The sequence below is a fragment of the Carettochelys insculpta genome, chromosome 2 (genome assembly GCF_033958435.1).
Source record: "Carettochelys insculpta isolate YL-2023 chromosome 2, ASM3395843v1, whole genome shotgun sequence".
In the NCBI taxonomy this organism is placed as follows: Eukaryota; Metazoa; Chordata; order Testudines; family Carettochelyidae; genus Carettochelys; species Carettochelys insculpta.
Genome location: NC_134138.1, coordinates 77,267,770 through 77,291,321, shown reverse-complemented (window position 1 = coordinate 77,291,321; position 23,552 = coordinate 77,267,770). Strand labels below are relative to the sequence as shown.

Below are 23,552 nucleotides of genomic sequence, written 5' to 3'. Positions count from 1 at the left end.
GTTGTGGTTGGAAAGGTCCAAGTTGAACATTAGGAAACACTTTTTCACTAGGAGGGTGGTGAAGCATTGGAATGGTCTACCCAGGGAAGTAGTGGAGTCTCCATCCCTGGAGGTGTTTAAGTCTTGCCTCGACAAAGCCCTAGTGGGGCTGATCTGATGGGTTTGGTCCTGCTTAGAGCAGGGGGCTGGACTTGATCGCTTTTTTGGGTCTATTCCAGCTCTATTGTTCTATGATTCTATGGTTCTACAAACTGGTCTTTTGTTAATCCACAAGCAGCATGACTTTGAGCATACTTCAATCTGCAGGGTGAGGAAGGCTGGGGCTGAACTCTCACCTTGAATGCTGATGAAAATTGGCTCATATGCCACTCTTGGCACCTATGCTGGGGTTTCCGACCCCGTTCTCAATAATAAGAGCAGCAAAGGAGATAGCAAAGTCCTTTGTTGTAAATGAACTAGTCATGTATGCCTTGGAAGCAGCTTGTTTATGTATTGATTTGCACAGATCACATACTCAAGTTGGGAATAAAGTGAACTTGTGTAGAACTATCAGTTTTTTCCATGGTTGAAATTTTAGCCAAGTACAGAAGAGGGATGGCATAAAACCTATGTGCCACTCCAAACCCAGGAAGCCACATTTTCAGGGCTTAATGTATGTCTTGTGGTAGATCTCTGCACAAAGGTGGATTTCACCTGGTTGTGTCTCCAGGCAAGAAGCATGAGATTTTTGAAAATTGGATCTAGTCTTAAATTTCACCACTGCTATTATTTATTGTTGCCAAGATTTCATCACAGTCAAAACTTGTTACTTATCCTAAATTTTGCCACACATTGACTACATCTACACTAGCCCCAAACTTCAAAATGGTCACGCAAATGGCCATTTCAAAGTTTACTAATGAAGCGCTGAAATACATATTCAGCGCTTCATTAGCTTGCAGGCGGCCGCAGCACTTCGAAATTGACGCGCCTCGCTGCCGCGTGGCCTGTCCTGACGGGGCTCCTTTTCGAAAGGTCCCCGCCTACTTCGAAGTCCACTTATTCCCATGAGCTGATGGGAATAAGGGGACTTCGAAGTAGGCGGGGCCCTTTCGAAAAGGAGCCCCGTCGGGACAAGCCGTGCGGCAGTGAGCCGCGTCAATTTCGAAGTGCCGCGGCCACCCGCAAGCTAAGGAAGCGCTGAATATGTATTTCAGTGCTTCATTAGTAACGTTGAAATGGCCATTTGCGTGGCCATTTCGAAGTTTGGGGCTTGTGTAGACATGGCCATTGTGTCAGGCAGGACTGGTATGAAACATTCCACCAATTTCATTAGCTACAGAAATACCATTTGTCTTAGCTTTAACAGTAAGGCATCTAAAATAATTCACATATTTCTTGGGTGTCAAGCACCATCCTGTTCTCCCTTTTGGTTGAGTTGCCTTTAAACTTACTTAAGTTCAGGGTCTTCTTTTTCTTCCTTGGTAGGAGTAACTTTGACACCACCTTTCCTGGCACGAGGGCAACCAGACAAACTGAGAGAAATACACAAGAGAAAAACAATTTTGTTCCACTGACACTTTCAACAATTTTCTGCAGCTTCACTCCCAAACAACCGAATGATATTTACCTTCTGTGTGAAGCATAATTTCCAGTCACATGACCAGAGCCATCACATCCAGGTGTGGGACACCTAATATATACAGAGAAAAAGAGATGACTTTTTAAAAAGTAACAGACACATACATCTTCAGTGGAAAGAACAGCAGTGGAACTTTTGCTACCACTAGCTCCTGCCGTTTCTTTTTTGCAATAGACTAACTACTTTCACATTTTCTTATGTAACTTTTTTTTAATATGGATCGTGAAATGTATTGTATAACAGAACTGTAGAAAAAACAAGCAGTCCTTGACCACCTTAAAGATTAAGTTTATATTTGCACTGAACATTTTGTTTTCATTGCAAAATATTTCTTTTCTTATGAAGGAAGAATTTTTATTCATTGATTTCTCTGTGAAATAACAGTTGTGTGTGTATTTAAAACTTACACTCCTGATGTGAGTCTGATACACAGACTTACAACAACTGAGACATTTTCAATATACTCTCCATTTTATAGAAAGGGAAATTGAGGCTGAGAACTTATGTCACTGAAGATCACTGCAAAAATCAACATCATAGCCAGACAGGAACTCAGGAGATTCCTGGTTTCTAGCTCTGTACACAGAAAGGAGATCACCTGTGTTTCCCATAAGCCAAGACTAGGCATTTTATTTTACAAATGGGCCCTGCTTCCACTTTAGAGTTCAGAGGCTTTTGTGCGTGCAGCAAACAGACAAAAGCCTTTAAATCTGAAAATGTAATAACAAAATATTTCAGCATCATGAAAGAAAGAAAGAAAGAAAGCTGCATCTTACTCTTAGGACCAAACTTTGTCACTGGTACTCAGATTGAATAGGCATATTGCATGTGCCAAAGCATGTTGGACTTGACCTAAAGTCTACAGAAGTCAGCGAGAGCTTCTGCGTTGATTACAATGGGCTTTGGTTCAGGCATGTGCTGGGTAAGTGGCAGATATTTAGGTTCAAAATTAATGTTGTACATATCTGAAGGAATTTTCTCTTTTGCTGGGGGTGTTCCTTTTAAAAATGCAGAGAACTGACACACACCAAGGCACACGAAGCAGCACTATCAGCACTAGGAAAACATTTACCTTCAGATGCTGTGCCAGCCTTTTGTACTTTTCTATATAGTTTTGAGTACCAGAGCTAAGCCTCCCCAAGGGCCTTTGAACATTATGTTTATTTCCAGAGTATCAGAACTACAGAGATACCTGTGCCAAGTAACCCTGTATTCATCCACTATGGAAATTCACATTGTTCAATAACTCTCTACACGCCTCAAATTCCTGCCTGTGGTGAATGCATTGTGGTTGGGTGAACTAAGCACAGGCATGCTGGGCTACTATCTTAAATAACTAAATATACAGTTGTAAACTCTCTTTTAAAGGTACAGTTGCCCCTTCTAGCAGTGTATTAGTCTATTTTTATACTGAATCGATATTAAACCATGACAGTCAGGGGACTGAGTGGGTTTAAAAACGATAAGAACTACTTTATATTGTTAATTCACCACAGGAACAATTGGTCAAGCGATGCAGAAGATTTCCCATCATTTGAAGTTTATAAAATAAGATGATGTGTTTCTGAAACATGCTCTAACTGAGTCAGACATTACAGGCTCAAAGCAGAAATTACTGGGTGAAATTCTTTGGCTGTGGTATGTAGGAAGTCAAGCTAGATGACCACAAGGGTTTCATTCTGGCCTTACCATTTGATAACCTTCATCACCCCAGGCACCAGATAAGGTATTCTGTACCAGTCCATTTCTGTTGTATTCTAGGTACCAATAATCCTTTAATTTTCAATGTGCATGTAAGGATAACTCTATGTTGTCATCAGCATGGGAGCCATCCCAAGCTAACTTTGATATAGCTAACATGGATAATAATAGCACTGAAGCTGCTGCAGCACTGCTATCTATTTGACTACGTATCCAAGCTCTCATGAAGGATCCTGTTTGTGCTGCTGCCTGGCATACTATGGTTTCACTGTGTTTTTTGTTACTACTCACACTGCTATATCACATGCTATGATTGGGACACATTCTGCTTAATTTGCTTCATTGACTGGTCCTACTAATGTCAGGCAACTTTTTTTATTTTTATTTTCTTTTGTTTATTTTTGCTGTCTATACCCTGGATTCTGTTATTTCCACTCCAACCCATCTGATGAAGTGGGTTTCGCCTATGAAAGCTCATGAACTAATAAATTTGTTAGTCTCTAAGGTGTCACAGAACTGCTTGTTGTTTTTGAACCAAGCTTGGGTACTTAACTGTGCTGCAACCACACCTCTGTCTGCAGTGTGTACACACTATGAGGGTTTTTTTTTAATTCATTTATTCTCCATGACATAAAAGAAAATAATGATGTGAGTATAGCTACAGACAGGTTTTCAGGATCAGGGTTTAAGATTTATTTTCTACTTCCTTCTTCCTGCTGTTTTTTTTTCCTCAATAAGCCTGTAGAAAATGATGCCTTTTTAAAAATGGGACTTTATTTAATGTTGGATAGAAAAAAAAATTGCTGCAACCTGAAGCTGGATGATCTAAGTGATAGCAAATAATTTTACTGGTCTGGGAACAACTTTGAGTTTTACTATTTTGTTAATTGTTTGAAATTTGACACAGAACACCTCATGCACTCTCTTCTGCTTATGGCCTGGTCTTGAACTTTGACTATATTTTTCATGACTCGCTTGTTATTAACAGCATGTGGTTGGTAAATTAAATCACTGGTTTTTTGCTGCTTTTTCCTTATTATGCAACTGAAACTGTATCATCTTTAGTGAAAAATATCTGTGTTGGTATGCAGCTGTCACAGCTCACATGTGACCATGCATGTTTGCATACAGAACAACCATGTATAGTGCTTGTATGGCCACCCAGGCAAGTCTGAGTTCATGGAAAATCCGTAAAAGTGCTGAATCAGCAACTGAAACCGAAACTGGCACCATTTGCACAAATCTTTTTTTTTTTCTTGTCATTCTTTCCATAGCCCTATTTGTACCAAACTAAAGCCAAACATTAGGTGCGGGAGTGAGTTCAGCAGACCCCAAAGCTGAAATGTCATGCCACGGTGTCAATCTATGTCTATGCTTTGAGAACAGCTTTCATCTCTCTCCCCTTGTAGCTGGCTTTTTCCTGCTGCCTTTGCCCTGTCCCAAAGGACAGGCTGCCCTTGGCTTAGCATCACACAGCATATTTTTTTATAATGCAGGGCAGCACCAGATTGTCATGGCTGCAAGTGTCTGTTTTATTGTGGGCAGTTAACAAATTTTATAACTGAATTCTGAACTCCAAGCTGGCTCTTTCTGGATTTGGCCAGCTGTAATTCAAACACCATTAAAACAATGTAAAGGTAGCAGCCTCAAAACTTATTTGCCTGCTTTTGGACTGAGGATGACTCCAAAATATTGTCAGCATGTACAGACCCACAAACCCCAACTATGTTCCAAGCCTCACATTGGAGGACCCTTTTCCTGATGCAAAGAGAAAAGAGGGCTGGCAAACCTGTCAAAGGCTACATTGACAGTACAAGCAGGGGAAATACACCCCTCATGTACAGTGCAGATGTCGCTAAAAGCACCAACCTTCCTTTCACTCCACTCCTTTCTGCTAACAAAATCCACCCATTAACTAAAGGATTGGCTGCCAATCCCTCTCCTGACACCGATGGCCAGCTCTGCAGATTAGTGAGATCTGCTTGAGGCCCTGTACGTCTGCCTATCTACTGGGGGTGCAAAACCCTTTTCATGTCATTGCATGGTGAGAAACATGCAACACTGATTCATCTGATTTGATGGCTCCCTCAGCGACATTATGCTGAGCGTATCTATCTAGTGCTGGAGGATGAAGATTTGTAGGTTTGGCTCATTTTGGTTTTCAAATGTCTGAATACTTATCCTAACCTCTTTGATCTAGAAATCAGGCTGGGTATTTTGTGAGACCAGATTCTTTGTAACACTTTGGAACATCCTGGCTCCAGCTGACTCAGTAATACAATCAGAACAGCCTCTTTATCAGTGCCCAGAGTATCTGCTCCAGGTTCAACCTAGTGTATGCAAATGAAGAGGTGCAAAACCATGAAAAACAAAGAAAAATGAATCCCACTTTTCTTAAAGGCTTTTGGTTTCAATTTGTTTCACATTTGGGACAAAGAGCTGAACTGGCCTTTATTTTACAAAGATCAATTTACTCACCTAATAAATAGCTGCATTAGTTTGGGAAACATGCCAATATGAGATGAACAGCAATCATGTCTTTCTTCTATTGTCATTACTTACTTAAGCTCCTGAGAGTTGGCAGCCATAAGGGATTTTAATGTCTTGTCAGCTAATGGACACCCTGAAACACTAAGGAAAACAGATGTGAAACATGTTTTCTTCAATATGTTAAGACAGAAAAGGGTTTTTCTAGAAAAGTGTTACTTATTTATTAGAGAAGACAAACAGCTCATCCTTCCCCCGCAAAAAGCTGTTGGCGAAGGAGAGCTAGACAATTCAGGATAGTCATTCTTTAGATAGGAGCAAGTTACTTGCTCAAAATCAGGTTCTGTCTGGTTCCAAAGCAGACATGCACATGTACCCCCCATGCCTATTGGGTGTGGGTCACTGTGCCCTGTAGGGGCACTTAGACCACTTATAGAGAGAAAGACTGAGTCTCCCTTGAGAGGCTGGTGGCTTTTTAGCTCACGCAATAGACGCTCATGCACTGATCACCACAGGACCTAGGTTTGAGGCTGCCTGTTGGTGGTTACATGTGGAGCTGCTTAAAGTGCAAAAGAGCTTTCCCACTGTTTTGCATTGCCAGCATAAAAAGCTGTAGTCCATATTGCTGAGGAAAAGCAAGGACTGTTTCCTACCTACAACTTAGGGGAAAGGCAGCAGATGGACCACGCTCTCAGCCGAGAGAGTAAACAGCCTGCACAGATTCAAACAGGGGGCACCGCCACAAAAAGTATTTGCGAATATGTGAATTGCAAAGACACATGAACACTAACATTCATGGAAATCTACTTTTAAATATGTATTCATGCCACTAGTGTTTCCACACTAGTGCAATTAAGGACACACACACAGAGTAACATATGACTTATCTAGCCAATCTCAGCTAATCCATACAGACTTGCATACCAAATGATCACAGTGAGCTCTTTGTAAACAGCTAAAATATATTTTAGATATACCACAGGGGGCGGGGAGCCAGAGGAGAGGTGAGTGCACTGAGTGCATTCATTTGCTGAACATTATTTGACCCGTAGTGGTAAATATAAAAATATCTAGCAGCTGACTGTGCATAAAGCAGCTCTACTTCCTGGCATGAGTTTTTGTCATTTCTCACCTGCGGTGTGATGCATAGTTTCCTGTTACATGACCACTGCCATCACATCCTGGAGTTGGGCAGCTGTGCATAAAAATTACCGTTAGAGTTAAGAGTATTTCCAGTTGATGTAAATATAGTTCACCTCCTACTGATAAACAACAGCCTGCCCCAGAACAACTGTACACCCTTTGATAGTATCTAAAATTAACATTATCATCATAACAGCACCACTCACAATCTAAGCATGTGTGGTTAGAACGCAGCAGAGTGATCGTTTATGTGATAGTTTCACAGCTCCTGTGAACCAAAACAATTTTAGGTAACACTGAGTTAGCTGCAACCACCAAATATTTGCATAAATTAGTTCAGTCACCAAAGATCATGGTGCAGTTTGTGTAGTTTCATTACTGCAAGCTATTTTTGATGACAGGTGATAAAGTGCTATCATGAACACCTAAGGCTGATTTCCTGCACAGCAATAGGCCACAGATCCTCTCTCCCAGTAATGCCTGTTTTATGCCCATAGCTTCAGGATGGGCTAGAATATATCTTTGAAGATGATAGTAAGTCTTGATTTAAAGACTTCCAGTAACATAATTAGCTGCCAGTGTGACTTCCAGGAGAGAAGCATCAAACCATTCATCTGACTGCAGCCTGGAGCGGCTAAGTTCAGTTCCTAGGAAACTTCTGTGCCAAATTCAATGATGACAAAAATGAGAGTGATATACAGTATACTGGCAAAATTATGCTACACCTCTTCTAATAGTTTTAGCTTAAAATATATAGGTGTGTGTTTCAATGCCACGTTTGAGTTCAATCTTTGCTGATGGCCCTAATAAAGGGAACATAAATTACAAGATTAGCATAAGTGCAGAGGTGGAAAAAGGAAACCAAAAAGTTACTTAAGTAAAAGTACAGCTGCTTGGGTGGGGGTGGAGGGATGTACTTAAGTAGAAGTCACCAGTGTCCCTCTGGAAAACTTGAGTAAAAGCATGTACACACATCACACCCAGACTGTACTCAGACTCCAGAAGTGAAAGCAGCGAACTTTTACTCAAATATCTGTTTGGGGTAATTTTCCACCTCTGTATAAGTGGCAAAGCACTAAACAATTACTCCAAAGGAGTAAAATAAGTCTGACTTAGGCGATTTCTATACACAAAATCACGTCAACCTAATTTATGCCAACGTACAGCCACTGCAGTTATTAAATTGCTTGAGTGTGTGCATACTGTACTTCTTGTAATGTCAGGAGCCATATTTAAGTGAAAACACTTCCACAGCTAGGTTGATGCAAGGCAACTTAAGTTGACCTAACCATGTAGCATAAACCAGGCCTCACTCATTGAGGTATGATTCTCACTTACACTCAAGTCCCTATATACTGCTATAGCGGCATAAAGCAGGAAGGGTAGGACAAGGGATGAATGAAGTGTACACACATTTTAAGGCTCTTTAGGCTGTTGGAGTTGTATAAATGTTCCCTAATGTAGATGAAAATCAGGCTTTGAGGGACTTATTCATTGTTACTCTCTGATCTATTTATATTGCTATGTCAGGTTCTCAAATGCTATGTCTACAAAGCAGCGTTATTGGGCTGCGTCTAGACTGCCGTTTAGCACTGCGCTGCTGCTGGCAGCACTATGCTAATGACAGGCCACGAAATTGCAAACGGAGTACCATTTGCAAACTTGTGCAGCTGATTAGCATAGCCATGCAAGATTTTACTGTTGGCAGCAGGGGTTCCAGCAGTACAGAGGCAGTGTGGATGTACCTAAGCCCCACTCTGCCACCAGTCCCTTATGCCTATTTTTTCCAGGAAGAAGGTGCTTTCAAAAGTGGGGTTTCCCTTTGAATGAACCCCATCTACACGACTCTTTTGGCTTTTGAAATTAGCTCTTCCAGAATTGAGATCCTATGGGAGTATGCATAAGAGGCATGTCAGATTTAAATCTGTACTTCATTTGCATTTCTGACTGGCTGCATTTGCATTCACCTTCTGAAAGGGAGGAGCAGCGTAGCCACAGCTGCGGTGTAGATGCTCACACAGTTATTTCCAAGTAACGTCTTCTATTTCAAAATGTCTTCTAGTTCTCTGTAAACATACCCAAAGCAGCTAGATGTGTTTTGTCAGAGTTCTCCAGTGTAGAGGAATCCCCAACAGGCACAGTCAGTGTAGTTGGCTTTACACCAACCATTGCAGGATGTGCATGACCATGGTGTTCCTATGGCCTATCTGGAAGAGCCCAATGGGGCTTTTGGAATATATCCTCCGTGCATAGATATAATTTTTCCCAAGGGCCTCTATCATGATAAGAACTTATGATGGAACCACTTGTCCCGATGTGCTCAGCAGGTTCTGTGCTCAGAGGGCACACAGTGGATACTGTCTCCTCCGATATGACCTATGGATATTTTATCCAATCTATTAAAAATGTTTCTTGTATATTGTTTGTATAGGCGCATTTTAGCTACACACTGCCACTCTGCATGTAGGGCCTATGTGTCAAAACTTCACGCAACGCTTCTAAAATATCCAATAATATGGTGAAGGAAGGAAGTCCAGTCAGTACAAAAAGGAGGAAAATGTTTTAATTGACTTCTGGATGTCAGCTCATACCCCAAAGTAATAAACATCAAGAAAGGAAAGACATCAGTGTTTTTAATATATTCACAACTGTTTGTTGTTGTTGTTTTAAAAGAGGCAAAATAAAATCAAGCCTGAGGCCCTTTAGGTCATGAACTGCAATTGCAGACACAATATGGTGAGCAGCCAATGTGCAGATTGCACTACAGGAGGTGAAAGAATCACTCTATGGAGCTTTCCCTTAGGAACCGTAATTTCCAGAGACAGAAATTGCGTCTCACTGATTCAGTGCCACTGAGTCTGCAAAGCAAATAGCAGGACCAGGGTTGATGTCATTGAGTTCAGCTGTGAATGAGTCTGCACTGATGTGCGATGGACTATCATCAGTAAGTGGTGCAGACTGCTTTTGTCTTGAGGCGCCTACCAGAGTAAGGAGACAGAGGGAAAAACACAAATGAAATATGTATACTGAGTCCTAGGTGGATTTTAAATTAGAGACAGGAGTCTATGGATGGTAATATGTTGTAGACATTGGCAATGTTCTGATGTGAATTCAAAGATTTTTCAAGAAACTTGGTCAGGATCTTAAGACTTGATTAGTGATCATGGGTGTCCAGCAAGACAGTCGACAGGGGCCTAATTTCAGAATGTGGGTAATCGACTTTTTTCTGAAAACAAGACCCCTCTGAGGATTTTCATGCTGGGCACCCAAAATCACTACTGTTTGAGCCTCTCTTGCCTGTTACTCTTGGGCCCTGACTTGTGCCAGATGAGAGAATTTGCCAGATGATGAGAGGTCTATATTTTCTAGCACATGCCAACACTTCCACTGCATATTGGGCTCTTAGAAGACATTTAGGGTTAAATTAAGTTAAATAACAGCACAGAGCACTGAGAGACAGAACTGATGGCTATCAACAAACTTTATGGGACTGCAGGAAACTTGGCCATATCCATGGTAAGTGGTTGCTTGGGTAACTAAACTCATGCCAGATTACAGATGTTGCTGGATGAGAGAATTCCAGAGGTTCAACCTGTAGTCATTTCTGAAAACCTTGGCCTGAGTATGCAAACCGGCTACTGTCATTACATGTGTAAACCAAGTTGTGAATAACATGACCCCTACTTAATCATTTTAAATAATCTGCCTGTTTGGAAGGCTTCAGATCTAATTCTTTTCATATTGATGAAATGAAGTTATTAAATAACTTTCTTAATCAGCACATGTTCCTGCCACTTGAGGCAGATCTGTTTAAACCACAGCCGGTTTTGGTTTTTATTGTTTTAAAATAGCAGGAACCAAGTGATCCTTCTGGCCGTGGACACACGAGCCCCTCCTTTTGGAAGGGCTATGATAATGTGGCCCTTCTAAATATGCTAATGAGGCACTGCCATGATATACTAATGGGGCACCTCCATGAATATGCAGTGCCTCATTAGCATAATAGCAGCTGTGTGCACTTTGAAACTGGGGGCTTCAAAATGCATGCCACCCGTGTAGCCGGGGGGAAGGGGGGGCTTTCAAAATGTCCCCGTTTTCGAAAGCCCCTTCTTCCCATTTGGTTTTGGGAAGAAGGGGCTTTCAAAATCGGGGGGGCTGTTTAAAAAGGCCCCTGGCTACATGGGCGGCTGCATTTCGAAACCAGCAGTTTCAAAGCCCGTGTGGATGCCGTTATGCTAATGAGGCACTGCATATTCATAGTGACACCTTATTAGCATATTCTGAATCGCCACATTACCACAGCCCTTCCAAAAGGAGGGGCTGGTGTGGCCATAGCCACTATGTTATTTTATGTTTCCACTATTGTGTTCCTTTATCGAATAACACAATGGTCTACTTTGCGTCAATGCCCAAGGGCTGCTTCATTTTCTTACTTTACAGTCTATCATTTTACAAAAGAAATGAGACATATTTTATTTCAGATTGTGCAAGTAAGAGAACAATCTGTTTATTCTATGAGCACCTTGAACAAAGACTGTTTCTTCATCTATGTTCAGTACAGTGCAGAGCCCTGTGTCACTGCATGACAAGTAGTAATAAGAACATGCAGAAAGGAAATGATTCTGAGAAAGACATCCCACATTCATTTGTGGGTCCATCCTTAAGACACAGGCCATCTTGCAAATAATGAAGATATCACACCCTCTAAGCTGGGGATCTGGGTGGTACAACAGACAGTGAATTATTATACATTATTTAAGGCGGACTATGGTTTTCTATTTTGAGCAATGATTTTAAAATACTTTATGCATTAATCAAACACATTATGTTGTTTGACATCTGGAGGATGCAGGACGTACCTGCAGACAATGCTGCTCAATGGATGTTTTTTAGCCCATGTTACTCATCTGACATTCAGAACCAGCAGTTAACAAATCTTAATTCCTGGCTTTTTTTTTTTTTTTAATTTTAAAGGAAGAGCTGAGGTTTCTTTTAAGAATGAGCCTTTATTACTCCCATGCATAATGTAACATTTAGATATGGATGCTAATGTTCAATTATCCTATAGAAGTGCTGCATGCATCTTAGAACTATCCTCTTGGTTACATCTACATACCATTCTCACATGGACATCATTGTTCAGTATGTGTGGTAACCTCTGCTACTCTCATTGTCTTAGCTATTAATCTTTTCTGAGACTGCACATGATTCTGTGCAGACAGGCAGGCTTGAGTCCTTCGTGAATTGTTTCTCTTTACAGTCGATATTTTTTTTTCTTTCTGCTCTGCTTCTTTTAAAGGCTAGAGCTATGCCCTGGATTCCTACACAAAATCACTGTCAGGTGGGGGTGGGGATCAGGGTCCTCCCTGGTGGATGAATGGGAATAAAAGCTTTTTTCCAGAACCGCAAGAGGAGTTGCAGAGCTACCACTCTGCAACCATTACTACAGTCCAAGTGTGCAGTAGTAGCAGGTGCTATTTTATTTCCTCAGTGAATGAGAGATGGTGTTAGACAGTAAAGCTATGTCATCACGAATCCTCCAGCCAGGTCCATAGACCTCTCCTGACCTGTCTTGACTACAAACCTCATGGCTGCCCAGTCTGAAAGTGGAACTCTCTTGTGTAGGAAGCAGAGGGTGCAGAATTTTCCTGCATAGCTCCTACAAAACAGTCGACTCACAGACGGTCTGTTGTGCTTAATGTCTTCAGTCTCCACAAAGGAAGAGAAGGGAAAACATGACATTTTTGTGACTCACGTGATGAGTTCCTTTTTGAGATCTCTCCCATGGAGCTTGGGTTTTGGACTTGGTATGGAGACATCTCCTGGATACTTTTTTTCCTCCGGGTTTTCTGGGGAGCTCAATGGATCTTTCTGAAATATCAGATAAGAATGTCACAAATGGTTTTCTGTCTTCCCTTTCTTTCTTATATTCAACCAATCTTTTGTTTTTGTATAGAAGGGAAAACTCTTGAAGAACACACAGGTAAAGTCACCTAAGCTTTCAGCAGTGGTAGAGATACGATAAAAATGATTAATATACCATATTTTCAGACATTGGGAGATGGATGTTTTACCTTCTGCAATGATTTATTTGTGAAATAATTCAGAGAGGTCTGGAAGCCACACAGGGTCTTGAAGCTGTGTCCTAAGTAACCCGGGTTTATATTTGGAAAATGATTGTGCAAACAAACAAACAAAAATCCATAGAGAAAAGCAGGGGAGAAAATACAGCCCATGGCTAGAAAATTGTTGGATGTTTCAAGTTACAGAGCCAGTAGTTTTCCTATGTGGGGAAGTTACTCTGGCTTTCTTCTACAAACAAAACAAAAAATGAATGTACTATACACAAATAAATCATTAAGCTACACTCCAGAGCTGCGTCTACACGTGCACGCTACTTCGAAGTAGCGGCACCAACTTCGAAATAGCGCCCGTCGCGTCTACACACGTCGGGCGCTATTTCGAAGTTAACTTCGACGTTAGGCGGTGAGACGTCGAAGTCGCTAACCTCATGAGGAGATAGGAATAGCGCCCTACTTCGACGTTCAACGTCGAAGTAGGGACCGTGTAGACAATCCGCGTCCCGCAACGTCGAAATTGCTGGGTCCTCCATGGCGGCCATCAGCTGGGGGGTTGAGAGATGCTCTCTCTCCAGCCCCTGCGGGGCTCTATGGTCACCGTGGGCAGCAGCCCTTAGCCCAGGGCTTCTGGCTGCTTCTGCGGCAGCTGGGGATCTATGCTGCAGGCACAGGGTCTGCAACCAGTTGTCAGCTCTGTGGATCTTGTGTTGTTTAGTGCAACTGTGTCTGGGAGGGGCCCTTTAAGGGAGCGGCTTGCTGTTGAGTCCGCCCTGTGACCCTGTCTGCAGCTGCGCCTGGCATCCCTATTTCGATGTGTGCTACTTTGACGTGTAGACGTTCCCTCGCTGCGCCTATTTCGATGTTGGGCTGAGCAACGTCGAAGTTGAACATCGATGTTGCCGGCCCTGGAGGACGTGTAGACGTTATTCATCGAAATAGACTATTTCGATGTCGCAACATCGAAATAAGCTATTTCGATGTTGGCTGCACGTGTAGACGTAGCCCAGGAGATATAAATGCCTGAGAGTTTTGGGATGATGTTTTCATTTTATCCAAATAGTGGAGTCTTGCTATGAAAAGAAAAAAAATCACAAATACTCTTCACAAATTTGTTGGACAGTACAACTGTAGGAATGGGACTTAAATTCTAACCTGGCCTGTTTATTTGTAGATATACATTAAAAGGTTACCATCTGTTGTTTTGCTGCTTAATGGATATTATGGAACCATGGTAGTCACTCCATTGAGAAGTCATTTTGGAAATCTGAAATATTGGATGTGCATTACCATTTCACTTTCTGAAGACTTCTCTTTTTAGATTGTCATTGAAACTTCAAGATTATTTTGTGCTTACTGAGGAGTGGTGGCTTTGAAATATATTGGAAGGTTAAGTGACTACTTTTGAAGAGATTTACCATCAACATATGAACTTTTGTGAAGTATCCAGAGTCATTTGCAGAACTATAAATTCTTGCTGGTTTATAAACTCCACTGGAGAAGGGAGATCCAAATAGATAGAAGTTGCGGAAAATGTTTAGTAGGATCAGAAATTGTTGCTAACAGTTGGGACAAGAAGCAATTTGGTTTTGCAAAACTCCCAGACTGAGACTATGTTTCTGGCCTTGCACAGTTAACAAGCTCTCCAGGATTAGACAGGGTTGACAGGGCTGCAGAATTGTGTCTTGTAGAGGATCTCCAGGACTGGAGAGAACCACAGGGGCAGGGCCTTCTATAATTGATAAACACAAAGCAAGGAGAGCAGCAGGAATTTGGATGAATGTGGACTGCAAATGAAACTTTTGCCAGGGTACTGGAAAAATTTGTAGAGTGGAGGTGCTGAGAGCCATTGACTACACCTGTAAGCCCTGTATATAATGGGAACCTCTTCACAACCATGGTGTGGTTTCACTCCAGTACCCCTACTTCCAGAACCTATGAGCTTCTGCCTATCAGGGGTGTTACTTCTGACAAAGCGCCTATTTGCTCTCCCGTTATGGAAGCACACCTTTGTGAGTGTGTAGCTGATTTCTGTGCATGACTTCCTTCTGCTTTCTAGTGTTGGTGCTCTTAGTCTGGGTATACATACATACACAGAAAATTTGTCATGTTATTGTTAAATCAATTACTGCTAATTTTTACCACTGCAGGGCTATGTCTACATGTGCCCCCTCCTTTGAAGGGGGCATGGTAATCAGGGTAATGGGAGATTACTGACAAAGCGCTGTGCTGTATATGCAGCACTTCACTAGGCAAATTCTCCCCTGTGGCAACATCAAAGTGGCAAACTTCGAGGTGCCGGCATACCGTGTAGCTGCAGGCACTTCAAAGTGCCTTTACTCCGCAAAATGTTACCTAATGAAGTGCTGCATATGCACCACAGCACTTCATTAGTAATCTCCCACCACACTGTTTACCATGCCCCTTTTGAAGTTGGGGGCAGGTGTAGACATAGCCATTTGTTCAGGAATCCTTTTTCACGCTACTATTATGAACAGAGGGAGTACCTATATTTTATGTTGATTTTTCTCTACACACTTTTTCATGGTAATTGTTAATATTTTTAAATGGAAGACATTTAGCTAATATTTTAGAATTTAGAGATATAAATGTGTAATTATCAATTACTTTATTTTACTTCAATTTGAATTTAATTAATACAAATATTCATTTAGAACATTATTAAAAAGTAAATATAAAAACCTAAACCTGTGAAAGTAAATACAGTTTGGAGTTAATGTTAAAAGCAACATTTGAAAATCAGTAAATTTAAAAAACATTGTTCAAAATCCCCAATATCAGAGTTTTGCTGTTGATTTCAAAGGAGCCAGCATTTCACTCAATAGCTTGTTCTCCTCCCTTTCCTCTCACCACCCTTCCGTATGTACTTTTCAAGTGCCAACTATTGACCCTTACCATCACACGGGAACCTCAGCACTGTAACTATCTATGAAGAGCAAATCCATCATTAATCAGAAACTAGAGACTTGTACCTCCCTGTATCCTGCAGCATGGGCCAGAGACACCAAAAGCTCCAAATAACCTTACAAGCTACACTTAAGCTCCTCATTTACCTGCTTCAGGATGAAGTGTGTGGGGCAGGGTGGTGGGTGGTGGTGGTGGTGGTGGCCGCCTTTTATGTGTGTTGTATGTTGCCCTCTAGTGTCTCACCAGCATAGAGGATAAGGGACCTATTAATGTTTCCATGAAATGGATATGTTCTTTATGTGAAGTGGAAAATACCTGGATATATGTGTGTGTGTGTGTGTGTGTGTGTGTGTGTGTGTGACAGAGAGAGAGACAGAGAGAGAGACAGAGAGAGAGGGTGGAAGAGGAGGAGACGGGGGAGAAGAAAAGAAGGAGGACAGAGGGAGAGGGGTAGAGGGATAATTACACCTAGTAAGTGCCTGATGTCTGTAGCACATACGTTGATTAGATAGGGTTCCTAGCAAATTACAGAAGGCCCCACTGAGCTGCTTGGGACCCTAAGGACTTGCTTAATCTGTGTATGCCCGGTGCTAGCTCTCGCTTGAATGTTCTGACTTTCAAATATTTGGGTTTCTTGTATGCTAGTTGTGAAGCTCCTGCATTGCAATTTTAATAATTATGATATTCTAAAACTATTCTTTTATATTAATACCTTCTTACAGTATTGATTCCACTGTAAGTAAACTTATCGTTGAGAATCTTTGCAAAAGAAAGATATGGTTTAAGGGAAGTGCTTTAAATGACAATTGTGATTAAATGGTCAATAAAGAATCTGTTTTTTTCCTGTTGATATTCTCAATTATATTTCTGAGAAAATGATAGAGACAAAAATTTAAATCAAAAACTTCCTTTCTAGTTTGGGCGATATTGCTATCTTTTGAGCAACATGAAATCCTGGAGCCTGGGGAAATTACATATTGCAGTAAGAGCTACAAGGGAGGCCTGATATGGAGGGGTTCTGCAGAAAGACACTGAAGCTCCTAGTATATGGGGGAGGTTGGCGAAGGCAAACCAGCTATGTTTATAGCCTGCTGGTCACCAGCCATGCAGCTCCCACTGGCATTAAACACATGTACGGGCTGTCTGTTGGTCCTTGAATAGATACTACTGCAGGTTGGAGCAGAGATTTCTTTCCTTGCCTTCACACACATAGGGCTAAATGTGTAGACCAGGTACCTGTGCTGTGCAGTCCTCTAGTGGGTTTCATCCTTTTTGTGTGACATAAATAGTTCAGAGAATGGATCAAAGAAACTCCTCTCAGCAACCCTCCATTCCTCTTTTTCACCCATGTCAAGAGAGAGTTGCTGGGTACTTATCTCAGCTGATTAAGTGCAAAGCACAATTTTCTTTTTCTATTTCAAGACAGCAGCCTTAGAACGAAATGTTATTAGAATTCTAAAGTACATTTGACTTAAAAACCAGAACCAGTACAATAGGTCCATTTTCTACAAAATGTGTGTGTGTGTGTGTGTGTGTGTGTGTGTATGTGTGTGTATGTATTCACACATGGGCACAAAAGCAAGCAAGCAATGAAATTCCATTAATGTACAGATGGAAGTTTATATTGATTTCAGCAAAGACCAGAACATAATGGTAGCATGAATAACAGATAATAGCATCTGGCACTTTAAACATTTTTAAGCCCTGAAATCTTTGGAGAACTGACAGTTGAACTAAGCTGACAGTTCTGGTTATTTCTCAGTGCTTTCCTTTTTACAGAAATTTTGAGCTTTTTCCAAATTCAAAATTTTTTTTAGGGGGCATCTGGACAGGCTATTTCGCTGAGAGAGAGAGAGAGACAATATTTTCTGGAAATTACTACCAAAATTAAGCAACTGTTGTGCATATGAACCAGATAACAATGAATTAGAAATAGATATTATCATTCATTTGCTTTGCATGGGGAAAACTGCCAGGCTTCGACTTGCAAAACAGAGCCATTGGCCCCCTGACTGCTGGATATGTCAATGTTCTCTGGGAACAGAAGTGCTCAGAGAAAAGGTCTAGGTCCAGATCCCCGATTAGGGACAAATTGCACACAGGAAGTTCATTGAGGCGGAGGGGAGCAGAGATAGGTTTATACTCAGCTTCGTGACCTCCTTAATGATATCACCAATGTTGCTCAAGCAATGCATGGGGCCAGCCTTCACATCACAATTAACCAACACTGCAAAAGGGGAAGAATGAGGCGAAGCAGTGTTCTAGTTGGGCCCTCTTTCCTCCAAACACAACCCCTTTTTTCTATGCTTTGCTGGTAGCAGGGAGGAGTGGCATGATAACCTCTTTGCCAGGTCTGCAGTACCAGTGGATTCCCTGGCAGAAAGACAATGTTCTCCAGGTTGGGCACACTGCTGGCAATGCAGCATACAGCGGCCACAGTGCAGGGAAGTATCTGTTCTTATTTACAATAGGACATATGTCAAACCAATCTCCAGACTTCGTCTGTTTTTCCTGAATAAAAAATTGTCTTTCTAGACTCTTAACCTTGGGTTACAGATGAGCACCTGGACAGTGGGGGTCACATCACTTGGCTCTCCAGGATACTGTAGCTATCCTATGATCACCTAAAAACTTGATAGCCAGTCTTGTGGATTCTGATCTCAGCAGCTGCCTGTACCCTTCCTGAGAGTTTTCTGGTACTTCACAGATGCCCTTTGTCTTCCAGGCATTTTGAAATAATAGGGATGAATCTTCATCCTCAGCTCTAGGTGGATCTATGCTTGTTGAATGTGTTACTTTGTTAAAGTCTACCTATCGTGGTAATTCAAAAAGTAAATCCACTTCTACAATAACTAAAATGCTCAAGCGCTATCTTTTACTCCGGACGAATACAAAAGGGATGACCATATATTTGTCCCTGAACTAAAACTGCAGATCTTTATATGCCTGAACTATAAGGAGTGTGGGGCTGGAACAGACCTGTCTAGCTCAGGCCCATCTCTCTTAAGACCAAGTTGGTACTTAGTTAGCTGCCTGTACATAGTGTTCACCATAACAACAAACCCAACCAAACCTCCACTGCACTCTATTTTGGCAGTGAAGTTTAAGAGAAACATGCAGCCAAAAAAAACAAAAAAAACCAAAAGCAAGCAAGAAAGAAACCAAAAGACACTGTGCTGCCAACATTCAATTAAAAAAAAAACATGAAAGGGGCAAAACAGACAAAGACCCTTAAAGAAAGATAATTATCAGCACTTGGGCTCTCCAGGACATGAGAGCTATCGTACGAACTCCTAACATTTGCCAGCCTGTCATTTGGAGTCTTATCACGGCAGCTGCCTGTATCCATCAGGAGAGTTAGTTTTATGAGATTTATTTAGGATTTTGTATTTTTGGGCTGTTAATTTCAGTTGAACTTCCCTAATTCCAGCAGTATACTGAGGAGTGTAATCTAGAATTGTAATATCAGACTCTTATCTGGATCCTTGGATATGGAAATTCTCACCATAGGATAATGTGAGCAATGTACACCTGGATATTTCAAAGAAACAATAATATTTTAACCCAGTGAAAAATGATCGTAGGATTTCATGCCTGTATTAACACATACCCAAACACAGGAATGTCTGGATTGTACAAATAAGGTTGCTTGGAAGAATTACATTACACGTCAAAATTATAAGGCGATGTTGGCATTTTTTAAAAAAGACCAAAAATGGACCACAAGGAGGTCATGACCCTTCAGCCACTGGAAAGTGGGGATATACATTCAGAAATGGGTTCTAGTTTTGGATGCCTCACATCAGGAATCATTAAACATCTTTGCAACTGTTATCCTATTCTGACAACAAGAATTACTACATGACCCCAGAAGCAGGGACTGAAGCCTTAGCACCACTTTTCCCAGTGTTTGCTTTGGGGGAAAGCTGCATCCCCAGGCAAGAAGCCCTTAATCTGAGCCCTGTCAGCCATGGCTGAATCCCTCAGGCTCTGGCTTTTAATCTGAGCAGAGGAGCTCAGGCATCAGCCCAGGCCCCAGCAAGTCTAAACCTGACTAGCTTTGGGGTCCCAACCCACAATCTGAGACCAAGCTAAGAGTCTTGCATGCACTCAGTTAAAATGAAAGGTTGCAACAAGTTCTTGGCACGTCTAAAAGTAAGGCATTAGGATCAAGATTTTCATACGTGGTTAATGACTGTATGTGTTTTACTTGAGATATTATTAAAGCTGGCCAGATTTTCACAACCTGCTCAGCTGCCAGGTCAGCTTCCATTAAGTGATACCAAAAGGGGTACTCCAAATTAGTAGGCACTTTTGAATATTGAGATGACGCTGGTTCAAACTGGGCATTCAAGAACCCATGATTACAGGCCATTTTTGAAACTGAGGGTCTTAGTGTCAATTCTTCAACTTCTTTAACTGACAAGCTGAAAAGATACCTCTTTCTCTTCCTCTTTCCTGCCTGGTGTCTTGCTATAGTTGATTGGCGTATCCCAGGCCTCCTGTTCACAGAGAGCCCGATAGAAGGCCGCATTTACCAGAATGCTGCTTGTTTTGAAGGGAGAAGAGGAAAGAGTGGGCAGTGCTGCATTGGAAGAAATTAGAGGCATAACCTTGTCCTGGTTTCGGTTCTTTTTCATGCTCAAATCCAGAGTGCCATTTTCATCCACAGCTATCTCAGCTCCCTAATATACGACAAGAAATAGAGAAATGTTTAGAGAATGCACAATTTGAGGCTGCAAAATAGCCATGTGGTGCTTTTAACGGATGATAGTAAATGCTTTTGTTTAAATTTATCTGAGTCTAAAACCAGCTTTTGGATTTACATCAGTTAATGTTTAATTCTTAGGCAGACTTAAGTGCAACCTCAGTAATACTCTCCAGGCTTCTGAGCTTAAACATAGTAAGTAGCATTTAAATAAGATGCTTCTAAAATGTAAACTATACGCACCAAATCTGAGTTTATTTAAAAAAAGTTTAGCTTTAAATCTTCTTGATCTATTTACTCTTAGAGGACGCTATGACCCCAATTCACATTTAACAGCATTAATGCACTGCTTAGTTTATCAACACTATTTGATCAACTATTACATTTTCACTGTCTCCTCCCTCACGCCCTGGAAATATGCTAAAACAGCAGGAGAATTTTTTCCTGGGTGTTTTACATGTCCCTGAAAATAACATACAGTAAACCCCCAAAAAAGGTATGATTTTGAGTTGCACTTAACTTGCATTAACATAAGGTAAGCACAACTTGAAGCCTCTCTGTGTCTGTTTGCCCACCTAGCTCCCCCAGCTGGGGGAAATGGGGTGGACAGACAGCCATGCCACTGGCTGTCTGTCCCCCAGCTTCCGCTAGACGGGGGAAACCAGGAAGACAGCCACAACAGTGTGGCTTCTCCCCAGATTCCCCCAGCTGAGAGAAGCCACGCCACAGCAGCTGTCTCCCCAGCACTTCTTCTCCCAGCCGGGGGAAGCTGGGTGGACAGACAGCCATGCTGCTGCTGTTTCTCCCTGGTTTCCTCCAGCTGGGAGAAGCCAGGGAGAAGCCACATGTGGATCCCAGAGTGGTGGGAGCCAGAAAACTGACCAGCAACATGCTGGTCAGTTTCTGGCTCCTGCCAAGGGTGGAGAGCCAGGATCCAGGCTGCTGGAGCCAGGAAACTGACCAGGGTTGGTGCCTTCATCTGTTTCCTGGCTCCCCTGAGTTGTGCGGGAAATTTGACTTATGTGGGTTTTGCAGGAACCCAACCTCTGAATAAGATGGGGGTTCACTGTATTGCCTGAATTAGAATTTGACTTAGAAAGAACCTTTAAAAAGATTTACTACAAAACAAGGACCAGATTGTGCCATTAAGGCAGAGGCCTGTGCTAGGAGCAGGGTAAAGCCACATTGGCATAGGGAGAGTTTCAGGAGATATCACGTACAATTCCACCCAGAGATATTCAGCATGGATCTGCACCATTACTTATGGACACATGCAGCATACATGCTCGTCTTGAGCAGGCTAGTTCTGCCAGTTAGCTTGTGTGTGTGTGTGCTGTGACAGGCCTCATCCTTGTCCCTTCCTCTCTCCTTATTTCAACTTGAGTTCTGCTACTTGAGTTCCTATACACAGAAAGATGCAGGGGCTGCTACAGCATCTCAAATGGATATGGGGAAGGCAAAGTGTCTTGTTCTCTCTGACTCTCCTTCCACCAGCTGACCATAAAATGGAAGTATAAAACAATATGATTTGGGCAGGACTGACCTTATGGTTTGTCAGAAGCAGAAGTAGCAATAAAAAAAAACTCAACAAGTGCTGTGGCACCTAACAGAGTAACAGATTTTTTGGAGCATAAATTTTTGTGGGCAAAGACCTGCTTCATCAGATATAACAGTACAGCTCTCCACCTTCCTGTTGGGTCTCCTCACCGCTGAACATACACCACCCACAAACAGAACCTGCCTACAGTCTCATTTGAGAAATCACAAACCATCTCCCTGTCACTTGTTTGTGGGGTGTCTGCTCCCTCTGGGGATCCCCATCCTCATCCTCTGAGGTGCTGCCAATGTGTAGTACTCAAATCACAGAGCAAACTTAAATGTGCCACAGCTCAATGTTTTCAGTGTGATGGGACCATGGAAGCAGTGTCTGGTTGCAGGCTGTGTGTATGTATGGCCTTCTGGCTTCTGAAACACCAGGGACATATGTGGTCCTGTTGCACAGGTTGCCCAGGCCAACAGTGGCTTTGGGGTTATGGACTCACATCAAAGTAAAGTTGACTTATTCAGTAGCAAGTACAAAAATCTCTGCAGTTAACAGTATAAGTTACCATTGTTATTGTTTTATTATTTGTATTGCAGAATGCCCCAGAGGCCCTAGTAAAGGTTTGAGACCCAAACGTGCTAGGTATTGTACAACTGTAGTAAAAGACAGTCATTTCCTCAAAGAACTTAAAATCTGATACAATGGGATAGCAAATTCTGCCTGAAAGCATGGTAGGCCATCTGGGCTGGACTCAGATGAGGAACAGGCATCATGCACACAGCTATGCACTAAACCTTCCATGGCACCACTCTTAGAGATAAAATGAAATCACAATGTCCATTTAAGCATATGGTGGCTTCCACATTCAAAACAGGGTACCCTCAGCAGTAATGTCATTTTGCTAGGAGGCCAAAGGTTTGGTATCATAATTATCGACTTCTTGGTCTTTATCAACACCAAAACTTTATAAACCATCCAGCTCTGCAGAGTTAGTATTTCCCATCTAAACTTTCTTCAGCAAAGGAAAGCAGTTTCCTCAAGTGTATTTGCTGGCAGGCTACAAAAACAGGCGGTTGGCAGTGACCAAGGCCTACCTTTTCGAAAGCCAGGAGTGATTTGGGATTGGTCAGTTATTGGGTGACCAAGATGAGACACCTGAGATGAAGCCAATATTCAGAAGAGTTGAGTGCTTTCTTCCCCTGTCCCCTCTGAATGCCTCAAGTTAGTCACAAGGCATGGCTGGAAAAGGAGAACTTAGTGATCAAACTCTAACTTTGGGTCCTTCCCTCCATTGATAAACTACAGGCATAAGACAGACATTAACCCACTTCCAAGGACTACTTG

The 23,552-nt window shown here is 41.9% G+C and overlaps 1 protein-coding gene across 4 annotated transcripts in view; it reads right to left on the bottom strand.

The window, feature by feature from the left end:
* Positions 1 to 23,552, bottom strand: part of ST18 (ST18 C2H2C-type zinc finger transcription factor) — a 75,260-nt gene that overhangs the window by 25,055 nt on the left and 26,653 nt on the right. For 2 of the 4 annotated variants that reach the window (XM_074985799.1, XM_074985798.1), the window contains 6 exons: positions 20,397 to 20,642; positions 12,708 to 12,823; positions 6,942 to 7,004; positions 5,885 to 5,953; positions 1,610 to 1,672; positions 1,434 to 1,514 (listed from right to left, as the gene is read on the bottom strand). In XM_074985799.1, the coding sequence (XP_074841900.1) occupies positions 1,434 to 1,514; positions 1,610 to 1,672; positions 5,885 to 5,953; positions 6,942 to 7,004; positions 12,708 to 12,823; positions 20,397 to 20,642 (638 nt within the window). The remainder of the gene's footprint in view (positions 1 to 1,433; positions 1,515 to 1,609; positions 1,673 to 5,884; positions 5,954 to 6,941; positions 7,005 to 12,707; positions 12,824 to 20,396; positions 20,643 to 23,552) is intronic. The other 2 variants (XM_074985800.1, XM_074985801.1) reach the window with 1 other exon arrangement.